Source organism: Lagopus leucura, unplaced genomic scaffold, assembly GCF_019238085.1.
Source record: "Lagopus leucura isolate 7727_CA_CO unplaced genomic scaffold, USGS_WTPT01 Super-Scaffold_100002, whole genome shotgun sequence".
In the NCBI taxonomy this organism is placed as follows: Eukaryota; Metazoa; Chordata; class Aves; order Galliformes; family Phasianidae; genus Lagopus; species Lagopus leucura.
The window spans coordinates 55,956,098-55,976,404 of NW_024962263.1; the positions used below are offsets into that span (position 1 = coordinate 55,956,098).

At 36.1% G+C, this 20,307-nt stretch overlaps 1 protein-coding gene across 6 annotated transcripts in view; it reads right to left on the reverse strand.

Moving 5' to 3' along the window:
* The window catches only part of ASPH (aspartate beta-hydroxylase), a 107,103-nt gene that overhangs the window by 76,983 nt on the left and 9,813 nt on the right, over positions 1-20,307 (reverse strand). For 5 of the 6 annotated variants that reach the window (XM_042869440.1, XM_042869439.1, XM_042869436.1 and 2 more), the window contains 2 exons: positions 12,712-12,861; positions 10,200-10,268 (listed from right to left, as the gene is read on the reverse strand). In XM_042869440.1, the coding sequence (XP_042725374.1) occupies positions 10,200-10,268; positions 12,712-12,861 (219 nt within the window). Of the gene's footprint in view, positions 1-10,199; positions 10,269-12,711; positions 12,862-16,522; positions 16,934-20,307 lie in introns of those variants that run through there. The other variant, XM_042869435.1, reaches the window with a different exon arrangement.

Sequence of the window (20,307 nt, forward strand, 5' to 3'; positions counted from 1 at the left end):
CTGCGTAGCAAAGCAGAAAGTGTCAAGCTCTAGCCATTAGAACTTGCATTCCAACTCTTCCCATCACACTCACGGTGCCATCAAATTTAAGAACATTACACACACAAAAAAAAAGTAAGAAAAGAAAATCATGCTACTCCACTAGCTAGCTTTATGATTTTATATCATAAATCTACATACATCTACATTTAATAATTATTCTATAGTACATACTGCTTTGGATATATAAGGCCTTCTGCCCAGCGAAACAGCTTGCTGACAGAAGGCTATCATACATCTACCCGTAAAACAATTTCTTTCTACTCATTATCTGTGTGCAGACTGCCAGACATCACTGAGCTGTAGCCCCCCCAAGAGCAAGACACCTTTTTAATTCAGACAACTAGCACAAAAAATTAAAAGGAACATTTAACATATTCTCATTAAGTTGCTTTAAAGCCCCTTACTTATTTAACTACCTAATTTTAGAAGGAAAATCCAAGTCAGGAGCAAAGGGCAGTTTCTTTTCTGAAGTTGCAGACATATCTTGCTGGTTTCTCATCTCATACAGGAAATCAACAAGCCTTTTATTTTGATTAGTCTTGTCTGAAAGAATCCATCCTATCTGACGACATGAGACAGAGCATTTAATGAATTTCATGCTGCTGTTCCACTATTACAATAACTGCTTATCTGATGGCAATTTAATCAGGAAAATAGTCAGCATCTGTCCATAACAGCTGAACACAGCAGCTTTCCATTCACAGAATCACAGGTGTTGGAAGGGACCTCAAGAGATCATCGAGTCCTACCCCTGGCAAAAGCAGGTACCTTAAAATAGGTTGCAGCGTCCAGACAGGTCTTGAATGTCTCCATAGAAAGACTTCACAACCACCATGGGCAGCACTCTATCAAATCATATTTACAATACAGGTGGTTTCTTTTCCCATCTGATCATTAACTACTATGAACTGACACGAAAATCCTACCAACATTTCAATGCATTCCTCTACCTCTCCACACAACTGAAAATCATACGAAAACCGTTCACAAAAAGTTAATTTCTTCCAAGGCCATTCACTGAAGACTCACTTGTAATGCAAGATTAATATACAATAAAACCTACAGGTAGTAAGCCTCATTCACTGACCTTCAAACAACAGATTGAAAAAGCACTCAAAAAGCTCATATTTTGGGGGGGGAAGGGGGAACCACCAAAATAGCACTGACAAAAGTTGTTGTCAGAATTATTTTAATTATTTCAACAAATATGCCAACATTTTCCTGTTTACTCATTTCTAAGTTATTTTATATACTAGGAGTATTATATTTTTCCTTTCCTGTGTAATATACCCTCCCTTCCTTTCCAATTAAATATTGTTGAAGGTGGTCACAGAAACCCAGGGTTTAAACGTCTTACGTGTTCTCAGCTATACATGTTCTCAGACATACATGTATTAAGGTGCCTTTTTTCCCCTTAATTTATTTATATTAATATCCAGGCAAGCAACAGTTTATGCTACTGAAGTCAATGGAGTATTTTGTTCAAAGCTTGTAAACTTCTGCTGAGGACTGGCAATTACAACATACTTTTACCAACACAAGGAAAAGGGTAACGCAAATCATCCTACAAAATTCTAAAAACAGTGGCCAAACTGATAGATTACAGCTTTAGTCAAAGACATTTGTTTATGCAGTTCTTCACAATTTAATTGACTGTAAGAAAGACGAAAATGGCTAATGAAAACTGTTGCTAATTTCACATAAATCGCCAACTTTCCGTTCTTAGTTAGCTATGAAAATTGGGAAATTCAACTATACGTTATATTTTTGTCACTGAAAACATTAAAATAGGATTGAAATCAGGTAATAAAAGTTCTAGAAGCCAAAACTATAGGTAAAAAGCAACAGCTTTGCTTTCTAAAATAATCTGAATTCCTTTTTTGGACTTTGGGTGGACGATTAACTTAACCAGCTGTGTTTTGTGTGACTATAAAAGAAAATAAAAGTTTAGCTTTCATTTTCCTCTCAATTTCAAACATGAATCATATAAAGTACTGCCACCTTTCCTGGCCAAGTCCTGCTTGCAATCACAACAATTTATGCAATTCATTAAAATCAATTTATCTCAAACTTCAAGAAAGCTCTGACAGCAACGCACACCACTGATGATTTTTTAATTGTTACATCAAAAGGAATAAGAGCAAACAAATTCCAACACCTTACTACTGTTTAAAGTAATAGCAAATTAAATAGCCTTAGAATTGTGATGCCAAAGCAACAGAATACTCATTTAATTGAAAAAGAGGTTGAAATTTCAGCTTACATCAATAGAGTTAAAATTTGAATATAAACTTTATATGGCAAACAGATACAAACGTAATCATAGCAAAAAACACTCTGAACAACGAACAACTTCATGAATAAAGAATAATAATCTGATTAAGTACACTGTTCCTGTTCTTCCTCATTTCCAGCTTTTAGGACTTGATACAGATTGCAGAATACATTTATAAACTACCCTTATATACCAGTAACTTTACGATAGCAGACAGAACTCTTTAATTTAACACGGAATAAAAGACATTACATTCTAATTTCTAATTAATCTTTAATATATTCAGTATTACATAAGAAATATACAATCACAGCTTCCCACTTCCACAAAAGGTCCACCTTATTATTTTTTATATTTTATTATTTATTTTAATTCAGAACAGCCCTTGCAGCATGATCATTATACAAGAAGAAAAAGAACACAAAAGGGTGAGGAAGGTGTAAGGACTGAAACCTTATTTGGAAAACAGATAGGAGGAATAGACCATAAAAATGACATATCAGCCTGAAAATGATCTTCACTAAGAACTGAATCTCTTTGTAAAGCTATCAAGCACTTTTAAGCAAAGTGCTTTTATTTGATCAAGTAAAAAGTGTCTGGCTGAGAAATCAGTGAATCATAAAAGGAATTATTTATTAAAATTAAATTTCACAAGAGAATTATCATTGTTATGCCTACGTTAAGGATTAACATACAAATATGTATTTACATAATGCATTCATGCCAGAATACTTCACAATTAAAGCTGTTACAAAATGCTCCAGTTAATGTTTTGTAGAAAGACAAATGTTATAACGTTAACAGTAGAGGTTATTACATTTAGTCTTGTAAGTTTTGTGCACAAAATGCACAAATTGAAGCACATACAGAAACCAACTACACAACTGCAGACGGATGTTTTATTCTACATATTTACACAGCTGTGTGTTATTAGTCTTCCTATCACAAAAATGGAAAAGTCACTGAAAGGCTTCCAACTACCATAACTGTATTGCACGGCTGACTTTAGTACAATCATTAGAATGTCCATTTGGGAGTTTCCCCTCAATGCCTGAAATTCCTGTCATATTAAGACTGATGATTTCATGGACATTTTTGAAAGCCAATCAAATTAGTCTCTCAGTCATTGGTTCTGTAAATCCAAAATAACACAAGTCTTTTTTCCCTGAACCCCTTCATTCTGTGACGTACCATCAACATCATCTGCAGCTTCGCTCTCTTCTTCTTCTAGTATTTCAAAAGGAGTCAATACATCATAGAGAAATGAGAGAAAGCCATAAAACCAATCAGAGCTTTCCTCTGCTAAAATATTAAGGACTTCCTCAAGAGAATCAATATTTTCATTACTGCCATCTTTGGTCAGGCCTACACAAGAATAGAGGAAAGAGAGAAAAAAAAGGACAGCAGTTAGGTGGAAAGAGGTAACTGTCAACAGAGGATCTGTGATAGACAACTCATGTCACAGACTGCAGTCTTGACAGGAGAGCTATTTAGGAAATAGAAAAATGTTAGGAAAGTTCAGTTTTTCAAAGTATAGGCTAGAATTTGGACAATAAACATGCACAATATTATGCAAAAACCTTAAAACAGAAGGCAGCTTTGCTTTCTCATCTGTTCTTTATAATCCTAAAATCAAATTCATCTATATTGTTTTCTTACTGTAGCATTTCCTTTTAGAAAGTTTTTAAACAGTGAGGCTTATGAATTGTGCACACAATTTCTGTTCTTTTTTTTTTTTAAATCATCATGTTGAAATTTGAGTGCTTTGCGCTGTCAGACAGCTGAGAATAATATTTAAAAGGAAACAGTATTTAAACAAAATTTGTCACAGCCACACTGTAATCGTAACAGTTATACTATCATGCATTACTTTAATTCTGCTTAGACTGATTGCTGAGGGTTTTATGATTTTCTTGTTTGGCTGGTTTTTTTTTGTTGGTTTTTTTTTTTTTTTTGCTTTTTTTTAGATTGCTTCTCAATCATTGTTCCTATGATATTTGTTCAACATCATATACTTGATCCTCAGGAATAACTCCAAATACGAAGGTATACAAAGACTGTATAAAAACAAAGATGTATCCAATATAAAGGGACATAGACTTGCTTATAACTTTTTTTTTTTTAATCCTTATGAATTGCTGCATAGAAAATCTAAAGCTGGCTCAAGATAACTTAAGAAGAGACATACAGATGGCCAGAGCAGTGAAGACAGAGCTCATCACTTCTGCCAGGACTTGTTATTTTAGGCCATTTGATAATTGATCTAATTAGTACTTCAAATACAAAGTCATGGTTAAAGTCAAGGTTAATTATTGTTTATTAAAATCTACTGTTTTAGAGTTATTAAATAATAACATTTCAACTTTTCCATTCTGGAAAAAAACACAACAGAATGATCAAGCAATGATAAACATCAGTAATAGGTAAGCTTTAAAGGAGAGGAAGGAATGTTCCTCTCCACTTCTAACCAGAACAAACCTTCGTTTGCATTGGAAAGAATAGCAGAAAAGACTGAGACGACAGATTGTTGAGACAAAAAATTAAGTGAACATCTTGCACATGCAAACTACAAAGCAATATTAGGTGCAGGTTAACGAAACATTCAAAATAAGAGAAGCTTATGGCAGAGATGTTTAATGTGCTGCAACATATTTTTCTTATGGCACACAGAGAAAATATCAATGATAATTCTGAGGAAACTTCTAAGTCCACGATCCTTGTACCTGCATGTCCAGACCTTTACTTGAGTGACCAGCCATTCTCTTTAATTTTTCACTGGATAGCCCAAAAGGTTTTAAAATGATAGATTGAATCCAGGAAGCAACCAAGGTATTATAAATACCCCTCTCCAACTTCTTCCATGGCTTAATTCTATAAAAATTAAATTTTATAGACTTAACTTTATGTACAGTAGTCAGTCATCATTCTAATTTGTTTTCAAACTTTGGACAAAAGGAGACAAAAGATATTTACCACGATAAATCTATTTAGTGACAAATTAAATTTTAATTTATGAATGAAAACCCAAATTAAAAAAAAAAACAGTAAAATCAAAATTATAAACACAGGATTATAAAACAACTGTTTATTCTGTTGAAATCTGGTTTTAATTTTTTTTTTTTTTTTTTTTTTTTTAAATCACAGGTTTTAGATGGTATTTCTACAGACGTGTGAATAACCATATAGAAGCTCCTACTGTTGTCCCAACTCGAGACAAGCATCCTGGGACTTTATGAAGCGTAAATGGATCTGAGCCTCATACCCACGATTTCGCTATGACCAACTAATGCACCTCCTATGAAAAAACTTCCTACCCTTAACCCTAGCCTTATGTCTCTGGCATACCAGCATACCAATTAGCTACGCTGGTCTCTCCCCCATCTAAGGCAGTGTGCCCAAACAATTAAAGGATCACTATGATAAAGTGAACATAGAGGTATAACAGTCCTCTCGCTGCCTCAAAACTTAGAAAAGTAGGAATCAAACCTACACAGAAGAGATCAAAACTCTTCATACTCCCTCTATGTTATTTTCTAGTAGGGTCAACTAACTAAGCTATCGGGCCCATACCCCGAAAACGATGGTCCAACCCCTTCCCCTACTAATGAACCCCCACGCAAAACTGATTTGCACCTTGAGCCTAATAATAGGATCTAGCATTACCATTTCTAGCATCCATTGAATCCTAGCCTGAACGGGCCTAGAAATCAATACCTTAGCCATCATCCCCCTCATCTCCAAGTCTCATCACCCCCGAGCAATCGAAGCTACAATCAAATACGTCCTCACCCAATCAACTGCATCAGCCCTAATCTTATTTTCGAGCCTAACTAATGCCTGATCTACTGGCCAATGGGATATTACACAACTTAACCACCCCACATCGTGCCTACTGTTAACAATAGCAATCACAATCAAATTAGGATTAGTCCCGTTCCATTTTTGATTTCCAGAAGTCCTCCAAGGCTCCCCAATAATCACTGCCCTGCTACTCTCAACTCTTACGAAACTCCCCCCCATCACCCTTCTCCTCATATCATCACAATCCCTCAACCCTACCTTACTAACCACTCTACCAATCCTTTCAACATTAATAGGAGGTTGAATGGGCTTAAACCAAACACAAACACAAAATATGGACTGTAGCAGTACAATCTCTTTGAAAACCATCAGAACACAAAAGGGATCAACAAACTGGGAGACATTTTAACCAATTAAAAATAAAAATGCTTGCCGCAGCAACAACAAAATAACAAAGCCCAAATCCTTTCTTCATAATTCTTCACGAAATCTATCCAAGACTTTGTTTTAGATTTAAAAGCCATTGTATACAAAAACACTTCATCCTATATGGAAAAGAATATATTATTTCATATATTCTTCTTTTTTGTCTCTTAGAACTACACAAACAAGGAAATATCACCACCACAAATTCATAGTTGGGTTAATTTTGTCTTCAATGAAGATAGCTAACTTCTAGCAGATATGCTAAGGATTGCCTGTATTTTTCATCCACATGCTTGGGAAAAAGTGCTTTTCAAAGTAAAACTCATACACAAGCACAGTAAGAAGTAGCTGAAATTAGTGACTAAAAACAAACTGCCCCAACAGGCAGCGAAGTGATGCTAAATCAGTGGAAACAACTGTTTTACTTTGGGAGAAGTCTGAACAATGCCACTTATCTAGAAAGTCAAAATCTTTATCTATTCAACAGTGCTAATGCAACTACTTTATTTATCAAGAGAATACGCTTTTGTGTGCAAATGCATCTTTTAAGAGAATATGCATATGCCAGTCCAACATTTAACGATTCTACAACAGAAGATGAATAGAGAGAGGACATGAAAATTATCCTAAATTAAGTGAACCATACCTGAAAAAATAAACAAAAAAAACCACCAACAAACAAACAAATCTCAACTCCCACCAACTCATCCCATATTTTCTCAACATGCAATCCTTGTATGATTGTTTGCAAATACTTCATTCTACCATAGGTTAGATAAAGGAAAAAAAGTTCATTTGTGGAATTTAGGATTCTACAATTCACTTCCATCTGAATGGTCACAGAGATACTAGGTTAATTTTTTTCCCCTATTTTCTTATTTTCTAGTTATCCAAGTACTACAATATATTGATGACCTTCTGTATCTGACCTTCTGTTCAGAAATTCAACTAACTGCTGCATTCAGACTAGAATTTCTCAAGAGATTGTTATTTATTATAAATAACTGCGGAATAGAAATTGTCTCCAAGGGTTCAGACAGACAGGCTCTGGTGACCCCTATACATGCTTTTTTTTGCAATGCTACTAAAAGTCACTGTTTCTCTACAGAGAACAAAAGTGAGTACAGAGGAATTATATTCCTCCTGATTATCTGAACTTTGAAATACTGTCCTGTCTTTCCTAGTTAAGAGGAACTTGCAAGGTACACGGCTATAAACTAGTTTCTGTATTTTTTTTCCACATAATGCTTGTAGGTTCCTTGACACAAAGAAATCATCGGCATTTCAGCTTTGGGTATTTAAAAAAAAATAAAAATACAAAACTAACTCAAACATTTGAGTTTGTTTGGCTGGGGACGTTTTAGGTAGATTTTTTTTCCCTCCTCTCTAACCTTTGGAGTGGGCTGAGAGAGGGAAGAGTACACTTCCTATACACAGCTTTCAAAATCACACAAATCCCTTAAACAGATCTTAATCATTAAAGCTCCTCCTTAAAAAAAAAAAAACACAAAAAAACCCAAAATAAAACAAAACAAAAAAACCACAACCCTAATACAACAAATAAAATTGTAAATGCTAATCCTACTCAGGTGTGCCCAAATCATACAGAAAATGTATTCAGTATTTTAGTATTCAGCTACTAAACTTGAAACACAAATTGCAAATTAAATCTTTACATTTATAGAGAAATCTGAAGGAACTGGACAATATTAAACCACTGCAGATGCAAAGACCTTAATATGCAGTAGTCTGAAAAGAACAGAGAATAAAAAATAAAAAATAAGAATTCCTAACTTAAAAGAGATTGCTGTTTTGGGTTCAAGTCAATTTTAGCAGAGAAAACACTTGTTGCTGTGGTAGCCTGACACACAAAAATCCATGACAGTCACAAGTCTTCAAACACAGTATATGTGCTAACAAAAGCCTCACAAATAAAATAAAGGAGCACTCACTTATATAGAAAAGTTACCCTAATTATATAGAAAGTTACCCTAATGCAGTTGAAGAGAAGCAGCTGAATACGTTTTTCTTTACTAACTTTGATAACTTAATTCTTCAAGAGGGCATCTAGTCTTTCAGATTTTGTATCAATTAAAAAGCAAATGTATTCTACATAAATAATAGTGCTGTTCATTTTTAGTACATTTTTAAATACTAACAAGCACATTAACTTACTGGGAGCTTCAACTGAAGTTATGTTTTTCCAGTAGCTGATAAAATTATAAACATAAATGATTATATTAATGTTCTGTAACATTTTAGAAATTATGAATTCCTTTGTACTGCTGAAAATACTCTTGAATTTGAATGAGATGAAATCTTACTTCTAAGCAAGAGCTCAAAAATAATGAAAATCAGTTTTTGATCTGTGTGACCTTCTAGTGTCACATTTTAAGTATGAAGTTTAACTACATGATAAGGTGAGCTTGTAATAGAAACACTATCACATATTGGCAGAATTCCCAGGTATATCAAGTTGCGTGAAACAGATGTAACAAAGCAGCAGCACAGTTCTGGTAGTCTGAATAAAACTAATATGACCCACAGGAACTTAACATCCACCTCCCATAAATAATGAAAGATTAGGATTATTTTATGCAAAATGTTGTTTTATCTACTGCTTATAATTAATAGCCAATTTGTATCTCTGAGGCAATTCACAGCACCCCTCACATTCACAGCGCTGCAAACAAGTTCAGTGATTATTATGACACGAGTGTTCTTCAACTGTAATGGGATTAAACAGATACGGCCCCTGAAAGACTTGCTTATTTCTCCAGACACAAATGAGGAAAAATGAACTGACAAGAAACTGGTTATCATGGACTGTGACCTTCCAGCTATACGACATAACATCCTAATACACCACTGATAACTTTGACAGTTTGAGACATTTCAGATTGCATATTGCTCAAGCTATTATTAACTATGGTAGGGCTTTTTTTTCTTCTTTTTACTTGTTTCTGTGATCAGAATAGGTTTATACTTGAAAGCAACCAATTAAAGAAAAACAAACTTTCTAAAATCACTTATATAAAAAGTACTTATCCCATGCTTGATTATGAAGTGAAGATGGTGATGGCAGAAAAGAGGTAAAAGGGCACTGTCACAAAACATGACTGTCAGTCAGAACTTATTTAAAATACTCAGTGATCAGAAAGATACATTCCTTAAAACCATGCGTAAGACTAGAGTTTCAAGTCACGTAGGATTTTGAAAGTGAAAATAAAACAGACTTCTGGAGAACTGAGAACAGTGGTAAAACAGTACAAAAATACGCTGAACAGGTGCTCACAGTCACATACAAAGGCTTGTTATCACTCATTTCAAAATGGACCTGGCTTATCAGGTCTACAAGAATAGCATTCTAATTCTTGAAGCATCTTAAGCCCTCTACCCAGTTAATTTATTAACAAACACAATGATCTTGTAACAGTGGATACAGCAGCATCAACCACTTAACTTTGAAACTGTCCAGCAAGTACATGATTTATACTAACAGTGATAAATAAGGAGAGTAAGTACTCCTTCAACTTGCATGAGGAAAAAAAAAAACACCACACAAATCTATTAAAATTATTCAATTAGGAAAAAAAAACAAACATGAACATGACATATAAATTACGTTGACTATTCCTCTCAGTTTTGTACTTGCCTAGCAATACTTTAGCATCCTCCACATCAAAATCTCCATCTCCATCAGCATCATATATTCCAAGTTTGCCTAAAAATGTCAAGAGAAGAACAAGAAGTATTAGGAATTCTGCAACTTGTTTCCAACAGTGTTTTCTATGCATGATGGTTAACTGACAATGCTAGGATGTTACCATACTGATTACTTAATGATACTTTTTTTAACCACCTTTTATTTTATATTGCAAATATTTTAAGTTCCTGTCTTCATTTCCTAGACTTTAGACTGAATACAGGTAGGTTCTTTTCCCCACACATCTACTTTAGTGCTCACAGACTTAAAAACAGGCATATTATGGAATGGCTTAGGTTGAAAGAGACCTTAAAGGTCATCTAGTTCCAACCTCACCTACCACTACAGATCCACATTGCCCAGAGCCCCATCCAATCTGGACATGAACATGTCCAGGGGCAGGGCATCCACAAATTCTCTGGGCATCTGTTCCAGTGCACCGCTACCTTTTTTGTAAAGAATTTCTTCCTTATACCTCATCTAAATCTCCCCTCTTTTAGTTTAAAGCCATTACTCCTTGTCACATCACTACACTGGTCAATAAAAAGTGCCTCTTCACCTTTCCTGTACGCCCAGTTTAGATATTGGAATACTGAATGGAATAAGGTGATGAAGCATTTTCTCGCAACAAGTTTTGTTCAGCATAAAATTTAACTTCACAAGAAAGGCTCAACATTTTAAAGATGGAAAATAAATAGTAAAGTAAAAATAATAAATAATCAAGATTTGTTTTCAAATAATAAATTATTCTACATTCTTAGAATATAGATGTGTAGGTAATTTCACCTTTGGTGCTAAGTTAATGGAAGAAAAACAACCTACTTCCTAAACAAAGGAATAAACATTCATAGTTTTATGAACAACTATATAGCATCCAGTGTCCACAAAACCCTTCCGTAGGCGACATCAGACATCTCACTTTTAGTTTGGTAAGAACTCTGTCAGCATGAGATATAAGCAAAAGGAATATCTTGTTTCTATTTAAAAAAACAGTTTTTAGCATAGAAATACAGTGTCCAGGATTAGAAGTGCCCCGAGATCATCAGATAAATAGAGGACTGTCTAATTAATTTTCAAAAATCCAAGCCAAACTTTTAATCAGATAAAAACCCCACACACTGACTGCAGAAGGACTTCAACTCCTTGTGGTCTGTCAGTTAGTTATTAAATTTTGTCCTCTCTAAACGAAGGCAGAACTTGAATGCTAGCAAAATGAATGAAATAGAGAGCTATAGCTCTCTATATGATACTGAAAAATTTAAGGAAGTTCAGCTATGGGTCTAGAATAGACAGGTCATCATCACAGCACTGACTCTATCAGTTAGAAAGGATCTTAATTTATTTTTGGTTAAATACAATAGACTAGTGGAATAAATATCATGTTCCAAAAAAAAGAATAATATCACATTCAAAAACAGGAGGAATGAGAAAGATGAGAAATGACTGTTTCGTGTCATTATAGAAGAACAGTAACATATTAAAAGTTAAAGACAAAAATAAAGTTTCTAGCCAAGGGACAGTAAAACAACCTTACTTCTCTAGTATCCTACCTTGTAGTACCTCTGACAAGTTATAACGGAAATCCTTTGCTTTGGCTGCATGCATGGTAAAAATACAGAAACCATTATTTGCATCACTAGACCTAATTAGGTTTCAAGCCAGAAACTTCTCTTTAAATAGTTGTACATTAAAAAAAAAAAAAAAAAATTCTAAGAAGCGATTGTAAAGTTTTCAAAACCAGCAGTTGTAAAACTGCATATTGAAGCCTATAACAGAGAGAATAATTCTACCTACATGCATACATCCTGAAATTTGAGCCCTCAATTTTTCATTCCTAGATATTACATTAACAATACTGTCTTAACACTTTCATAATGAGACACAATTAACATTGTTGTAGGCTTAAAACTGAGGTCATACAAAATATTCACGAGACGACAGCTGTTTGTTCTGATACTACTACTAACACAGTCCACCAAAGAACCAGTAATAAGATTAGCCACCTACGTTCAACAAATTACTTCTTCAAGTTTCTGAGAAAAACTGAAAACTCAAACAACAAATGTTAAACTGAAATTCCTAATGAGCTACTGTATACACGTTATATACTGCATACAAGATGATGAAGATTAAACCTTGGAGATTTCTTCAATTTTTAAGTGCATGCAGTACTTCAGTAACCTTTTTCAGTCTTATGACATTCTCATTTTAGCATCAGAATTGAGCTCAGCTTTAAAATTTTTTTTTTTGAACTACACTGCATATTTTTATGTAGGACATTTTCATGCACTCCAATTGTCAATTTAGCTAACTACCCATGCACTGCTCCGTTTCACCGACATTGAACTTTAATATTTTGGTTTCCTTTCTGAAAGGTAAAATTGCACCCATTACTACCAAGTAAGTCTCAGTCATTATTAGAAGGGTTTTATTACACTATATTAAGATTTAAAATTCTTACCTAGGACTTCTTCATAATCTACAAGTTCAAACCAGACAACTGCTACTGACGTCCAAACTCCCAGCAAAGCAATTACCATAAACCAGGTGAAAAATGAGCTTCCAGAGAGGCCTTCTTTCTTTCCATTCTTGTTTCCTCCATGCTTACTCTCTGTTAAAATAAGGCACACAAATAGAAAAAAAAAAAATGGATTCGTGCTAAAAAATTATGATAAAGCATATGGTTATACATTTTGTGGATTTCTTCTGGAGTTTTCATGTCACTATGAGTTACAATGGACACCTCAATCATCATCTGTGCCGTAAAGGCCAAACAAACCAAATACCAATCCCTTCACCTTCCCCCTCCCCCCCCAAAAAACCCAACAAACCAACAATAATAAAGCAACCACATGTAATATGCTTCAACAGTGTAGTTGGAAATCCCTCCTTTTTCTTCTCTGGTATGTATTTGCACAGAGCTTAACATTTTTGAGATGTTTGTCATTTGTGCCGTTACTTCTTAAGCTGCCACCAGAGGGCAATGCCAGCAGCAGAAATGCTTCAAGAAAAGCATTTCTGAAGTGGCAAACACATTCAAAGCTAGCCAGTACAGCAAAGTTAAGTTAGCTTATGAAATCAACATGACAATTCAAATAGCCTACAGAGCAGCAAAAATCTAAACCTCATCAAGTGTAAAATTTGAAGTTCAGTCACTGTTCTAACTGAAAACTTCTTCTGTTTCTTAGAACTGTGCAGAGGTTTACATAAAACATACATTGCTTTGTCCAGTTTCGGATCATTTTAGGTAAGGAAGTAGTAAAATTGCACCTAAAAAGATGTCTACAGCTTTTTACCAAAGCTCAAGGTCTGTTCCTCTTCTTCCTTAAATGTGGAGGTTGGTGGCCCTGCAGGTAAAGGAGGGTTGGAGATTCATGATCCTTGAGGTCCCTTCCAACCCTGGCCATTCTGTGATTCTGTGATTCTGGTGTTTACCACTGCAAAGCTGGCAGTTTCAGACCGGCCAGCCCCAATTTTGTTCCCTTCAAGTCCTGCCCTTTGCCCATCCAGCCACACTGCTGTGCTAGTCCAGCAATCCATCCTCAAGTTACAAATGGTCAGCTACTTAAAGAAAGCAATGAAATCTCCCACAATACTGCCAATAGTCCACACTAAAAATATTTTTTTCACTCTTCAAATCAAATGATGGTGATCAAACAAATGCCCTCAAGTAAACCTATATGAAAATATTCATGCTCAACTCTTAACTCTTGTTAACGACAACAGTAATTCCAGTTTCAAGGACAGAGGTGGAGAATTCGCACCGCAATTAATCCAAGGCTCAAAATTCACTTTCTCTTAACTTTTTCAAGTTACTAAAACTTTGTAAGTGAAATTTTACATTCAATTAGAATCATTTAAATAATGATCTAGAAGCAACTATTTTGATCTAGTCCACATAAATATAAATACAAAAATACCCTGAACACCTGAATATTACCATGATTCCTCATTGGAATAAAAAAGAAGTAGCTTTTTAGAGTGAGTAACGAAAGACTGGTGGCTTATTACAGCTATCAATATGACATAGAAGGACTTTCAGAGCTTGCTTTTTATCAGGTTCATAGCTGCAATGAACAAGCTTTTTATTATAGTCATAGTGTTATGTACCATGGTGAGAGAAACAGTGTTGCAAGCAGGAGCAGAGAGGTGATTGTTCCCCTATATTCAGCACTCGTGAGGCCGCACCTCGAGTACTGTGTCCAGTTTTGGGCCCCTCACTGCAAGAAAGATATTGAGGCCCTGGAGTGTGTTCAGAGGAGGGCAACAAAGCTGGTGAGGGGTCTGGAACACAGGCCATATGAGGAGAGGCTGAAGGAGCTGGGAATGTTCAGCCTGGAGAAGAGGAGGCTCAGGGGAGACCTTATTGCTCTCCATAACTTCCTGAAGGGAGGTTGTAGTGAGCTGGGGGTCGGCCTCTTCTCTCGTGTCATTAGTGATAGGACCAGGGGGAATGGTTTCAAGCTACGGCAGGGGAGATTCAGGCTGGACATGAGGAAGTATTACTTTTCAGAAAGGGTGGTCAGGCACTGGAATGGACTGCCCAGGGAGGTGGTGGAATCACCGACCCTGGGGGTGTTCAAGGAAAGGCTGGATGTTGTGTTGAGGGACATGGTTTAGTAGGAGCTATTGGGAATAAGTGAACGGTTGACTGGATGATCTTTTAGGTCTTTTCCAACCTTGGTGATTCTATGATTCTATGAGAGCTATAGAAAACAACAACTGGCTCACTTCAGCTCATACGGATGCAGTACTTAGTTTAAGAATACATTTCTTTATTACTACTATCACAAAGATCAAATATAAGATATCTGGCTTACTCTGTACATTACATGCAGTTTCCTTGGTATAAGCTATCAATAATATTTAGAAACAGACAACAGCCTCTCATTAGGCATGTTCCACTTCCTAATACATAGTAACCAAATTACACAGGTACAATTTTATGAGCTGTGCACAACTCCCTTATGGGAAGATGTATGGATACCTTGAAAACACAGGTAGAGGCAAGCAGTGCGTGGCAATACACTCAGAAATTTTATCAACTATGTATGAAAATTATCAAATATTCCTTGAACTGTAAAATCAATTACGTAACTGCAGAATGTGGCTATTCCTGTATTTGAGTGCTTTAAAACCTTTAAAAATGAACCTTTAAGCTAAAACATTTTAAATTATTCCAGGTTACTGTTTTGTTTGAGAGCAAAGCATGTACTAAAAGAGGAAAACAGAAAAGATTATCATGTTGTATTTCATACTAATTCATCTACCTCATTTTTTTGTACTTTGCATTTACCTCTAATGAAAAGGGCTTTAGTCAATAGACGAACAGGAAAACAAAAGAAAAAAAAAGTAATAATAAAAAGGTAACTTTCCTTTTTCAATCTTGAAGTTTTTTCATGAAATTTCCTCCAAAACAGATTCTGATATAAAAAACATCTTTCACAACAGTGAAAAAACATATTTCTGTGCTCTGGTTTCCCTCATGAGCACAATATTTCCAAAATCCTTGAAAAATCCTGCTAGGAATTCCACCACAGCAGCTTTATCAGGTAGCTCTGACATACATGGAAGTCAGGCGACATAAAATTCGTGCGTGCTCTCAACAGAACCAAACACACACAGAACAAAAAACTGCAGGCCATCACGGAAGACTGCCTTCAGCTTAGAACGCATTCCAGACAGTTAATTCTACATTCAAGTCCTCTCCCTGTGCCCGCTGCCAGCCATGTCCAAAGTAGGTCACCTTCCATATCTGGCAAGCCTTTGCTTACACCACCAGATGGCTTTACGCAGACATCATAAAGTCTCAAATGGTGCTGTATGCCTCAGCGGCAAATTTTTAAAAGTCCTGTATATCACTCATCCAAATTAAGAGTCGTGGTTAGATAACACATAAAAAAAAAATAAAAAAAGCATTAAAAACATTTGCCTTTTACTTTAGTTAACTTTGAAGGTGCTCGGTAATTTTACATACTTCAAAAATAACTTTCAAGTGAGGTATCTGCACACAGACTAATGTCTTGTGTTAATAATGTGTGCTTACTCAAAGAGAAATGAAGTTACAATTTAGGAGTCTGCATAAATCCGTGAGAATTCTCTACTTCAGGAAACACTGAATCAAAACCAGAGGCAGTCAGTAATGCAGACTAATAGTAAACCGACTAGAAAGTACCAAAATGCCACAGTAAGCCATTTATTTTGCTGATTACAGAGTCAGTATTTGCAACCATGCATTTTCAGTTTGCTCACAAAAACAGTCAGGACTGTACCTGTGTCGTCGGCCATAACACTGGTGTTCAATTTTCATCAAGTGAGCGTGTCGTTATCTCCAAAAGCTAACACCGAAGGCAGAATAAGAAGCGATTTATCCTCACTGTAGTCTTGCAACAGGAGCTGAGTTTCGTAAAGCTAGCTCAGCTGGAACCCGAAACTGGACCGAAGTGAAAACTCTCCTCCAAAAAATCTATTTTTAGAGCGGTTATCTTCACGAGCCAAATGCTTTTCAGAACTCATATGGCAATCCCATTCTGACGACAATCAAATTCACTTGCGCCTCTTAACAGAGCACCCTGAGTAGCTGATCCTTTCCCCTCCCCTTAATCTCTCAACGTCACACATAGCAAATAAAATCAAGCACGCTGCGCTGCATGCTGCTGCCATCCACAGCGCCTCACTGCCCGCACTCTGAGGGCGTTACATCCACCAGCATAAGCTGGTGCACAAGTCCGGACACACAGCCTGCCGGCTTGCATTTGTCAGCCTGGCCCACGCCCAAGGAACTTTCTCCACGCTGTCACTCCTCTAGCAGCTTCCCAAACTCCTGTGCAGACTGACTCTTTCCAGTTGGCTTATCACTCAAGAAAACAGCCGATTTCTGAAACGTAACAGTGAGTTTAGAAGTCCCTTTGAATTGATTATACGTGTTGTTGCCAAGGAATTTTCAGATCAGAGCAGCTCCTCCAGAAGACTTCTTATTCGCTTCTAGCAGACTGAATGAAAGGGTTCTGACAATTTTGCCAAAGCAAAGCCTGTTTCCTCATAATGCACCACATACTAGACAAAAATTCTACTGCACATTCATAGAACCATAGAATCACAGAATCACTCAGGTTGGAAAAGACCTCAAAGATCATCGAGTCCAACCACAACCTAACCATACTACCCTAACTAACAACCCTCTGCTACATCATGTCCCTGAGCACCACATCCAAACAGTTTTTAAACACATCCAGGGATGGTGACTCAACCACCTCCCTGGGGAGCCTATTCCAGCGCTTAACAACCCTTTCTGGAAAGAAGTTTTTCCTGATATCCAACCTAAACTTACCCTGGTGAAACTCGAGGCCATTTCCCCTCCACCTGTCACCTGTCACCAGTGAGAAGAGACCAACCCCGCTCTCACTGTAAGCACCTTTCAGATATTGGAAGGGAGCAATAAGGTCTCCCCTCAGCCTCCTTTTCCCCAGACAGATTCATTGAAAGCACCAGAGGTATTGATTTTGCTTTCTTTCCCCTTTCTCTTTCAAAACTCATACCACACCTCCTTCATATTCTGAAAACATGCATGCTACTTTTTCAACAAGTGACCAGCATACTGTCCTTCTGCGCAAGGACCAGAAAAAGAAGAAAAAATAACAACACCATAATACTTCTGTTTTAGCAAACTGTCCTTTTCCCACTGAAACAAGAAGCAGCTCCCTTTTTGTAGAAGAGTGTGAAATCAACTCCTGTCCGATTGGCAGCAGTCTTGATGAAAGCTTTACTATTTAGCACTTTGTTCTTCCTCTTTCGCCCTTCTTTAAAAATACAATAATAATAAAAAAGTGAAGCATCACATGTACAAGGTATTTGGAAAGCCATCATACATCTCCTTTGGTTTTTACAATCCAGTAACTAATCCCCAAACATAGTTCCCAACGGCCGCAGGCAGAACTCCAATAAGTTTAAGACTTTTCAAAGAGATGTAAAGAAAGTGCAGGCAGATAATTCTATCAGTAATGTATCTTCTGAATACATCAAGGAGAACGGATGATTTAGGAAAGACCTCCTTGTTCCAGCAACACGTATGATGTACAACAGATTTACAAACAGAAGAAATTAAGCAAAAGTAAAAGCTCACTATGGATAAATCAATAGCTTATTAAAGAGAATTGGTTTTAAGTGCAATAGTATGTAGTCTGTTGCATAAAAAAACATGTTGACAGGCATTAGATTAGGCAATCTATTGCCACTTCAATACAGCTGCACCATTTGCATATAGTGTATTTTACTACAAGTGGAATCAGAGAGCATACAACTAATGTTGACAACCTGACATCATACATAGGTTGGAAGAGATTGCTTCAAAATTATTTATCAAGCTGAACGTGTGTAAGCAGTTGCAGTACACCATTCTATTTTGTTTGCTTCAAAACAAAAGTATATTCTCAGACAACTGAACAATGAATAGAATCAGAGAGAGGGAGGACAGTTGAAAAAATCATTTGAAATACGCACTACTGATCTGAGCTACCACACAAACATACACTGACCTTTAACCAAGTATCCACAGCTTTATATTGTGCCACTCCAAGCAAACGCACTACGAGAACTGATTCAAGAAATGGAATACGCATTCCTCCCTGACAGGGAAGCTGCAACTAAAATTGAGAAAATGACCATAAAAAAGAAGATGGGCCAAAGGATTGCACAACTGTAACTCATCATGAACAACATGATGAACACATACTCTTCCACCTGTCTCTGTGGATGCTATAGAACGAAACACTCAAGTTAATGTAATTTTGTTTAGCATTATTTAAGAAAAATCTTAACTAGACAGATAATTAAAAACAAAGACTGGGATCAGTTCAGTCAGCAGTACAGACTTCTTGAATACACTTTATTCTACAGCGTTGAAATGCTCAGTGACACTCAAAAAACAGTGTCACTCACATCACTTGTATGAATGTTAGTTTGAAAACTATTTGCAAGAGAAATTTGCTATAACTGGTATGGTATAACTATGAACACTATTTTAGTTTATTTTAGGAAAGCGTAACTGACCACTCGGGACACCACCTGATAGAGCTACCAAAGTGCAAGAAAGAGATTGCAAGAGGGGAAAAAAAATAAACATGAACATAGAAATAATGACTGTTTCAAAGCACCAAAGGTAGCTGTTCTGATGTATATAATTATTTCTCACAGAGGTAGGAAAGAAGCACGGGAGCAGTTATGGATTATCACATGATGAGAAAGCTGCATACAAGAGCACAGTTACAAAAAAAAAGAAAAAAACACAGTAGAATGAAAAACAACAAAGCAGTTCAACAGAAAAATACCTACAGTTAGCAAATCGGAAATAAGTTGTCAGAGCAATATAAAAAAGAGTGTGACAAATAAGCTAAGATATGTTACAATATAATTGCCCCACTACTAACAGAGACGAATCAGAGCAGAGGACAGCCACATGCCCAGTTACTGCTTGACACTTTGCCAAATCATATTTTCAAATACAATTAACAACTTAAACTAAAAGAATTCTTGCAAACCATTTTCAACAATACAATCACAATTAATTACTTTGTACAGTTACTATTTTGAATGTGATCAGTAGCAAGTATTTTGAGTAATACCTATTAAAGAGAAGCTTACAGCATTCTCTGTAGTTCTCACTGTTCCTCTTCTTATTAAAATAGCTTTGTCAACTCAATACTGTGAGATAGATCAGCTATTTGTATATGTATATACACAAGCACATAATATAAACATACATATATATATACACACTTCTAATGTATGCGTATGTACATTTGCACCTTTTGCAATCCCACCTATAGCAGTGGAACTACGCAATCCTTCCAACCCAAACCATTCTATGACTCTATGATTTTTGGTGCGTATTTATTTTAAAATCTAGATTCAATAAGCATATATATTGAACTGATACACTCTGACAAATCTTCACATCATAACAACTACAAGTACACTACTAAGGTTGAAACTGATTTCATTATATATCTGGACAAATTGGACCTTGGCCCAGGGCCTGATCCAGCCTCGCCCTGAAAGT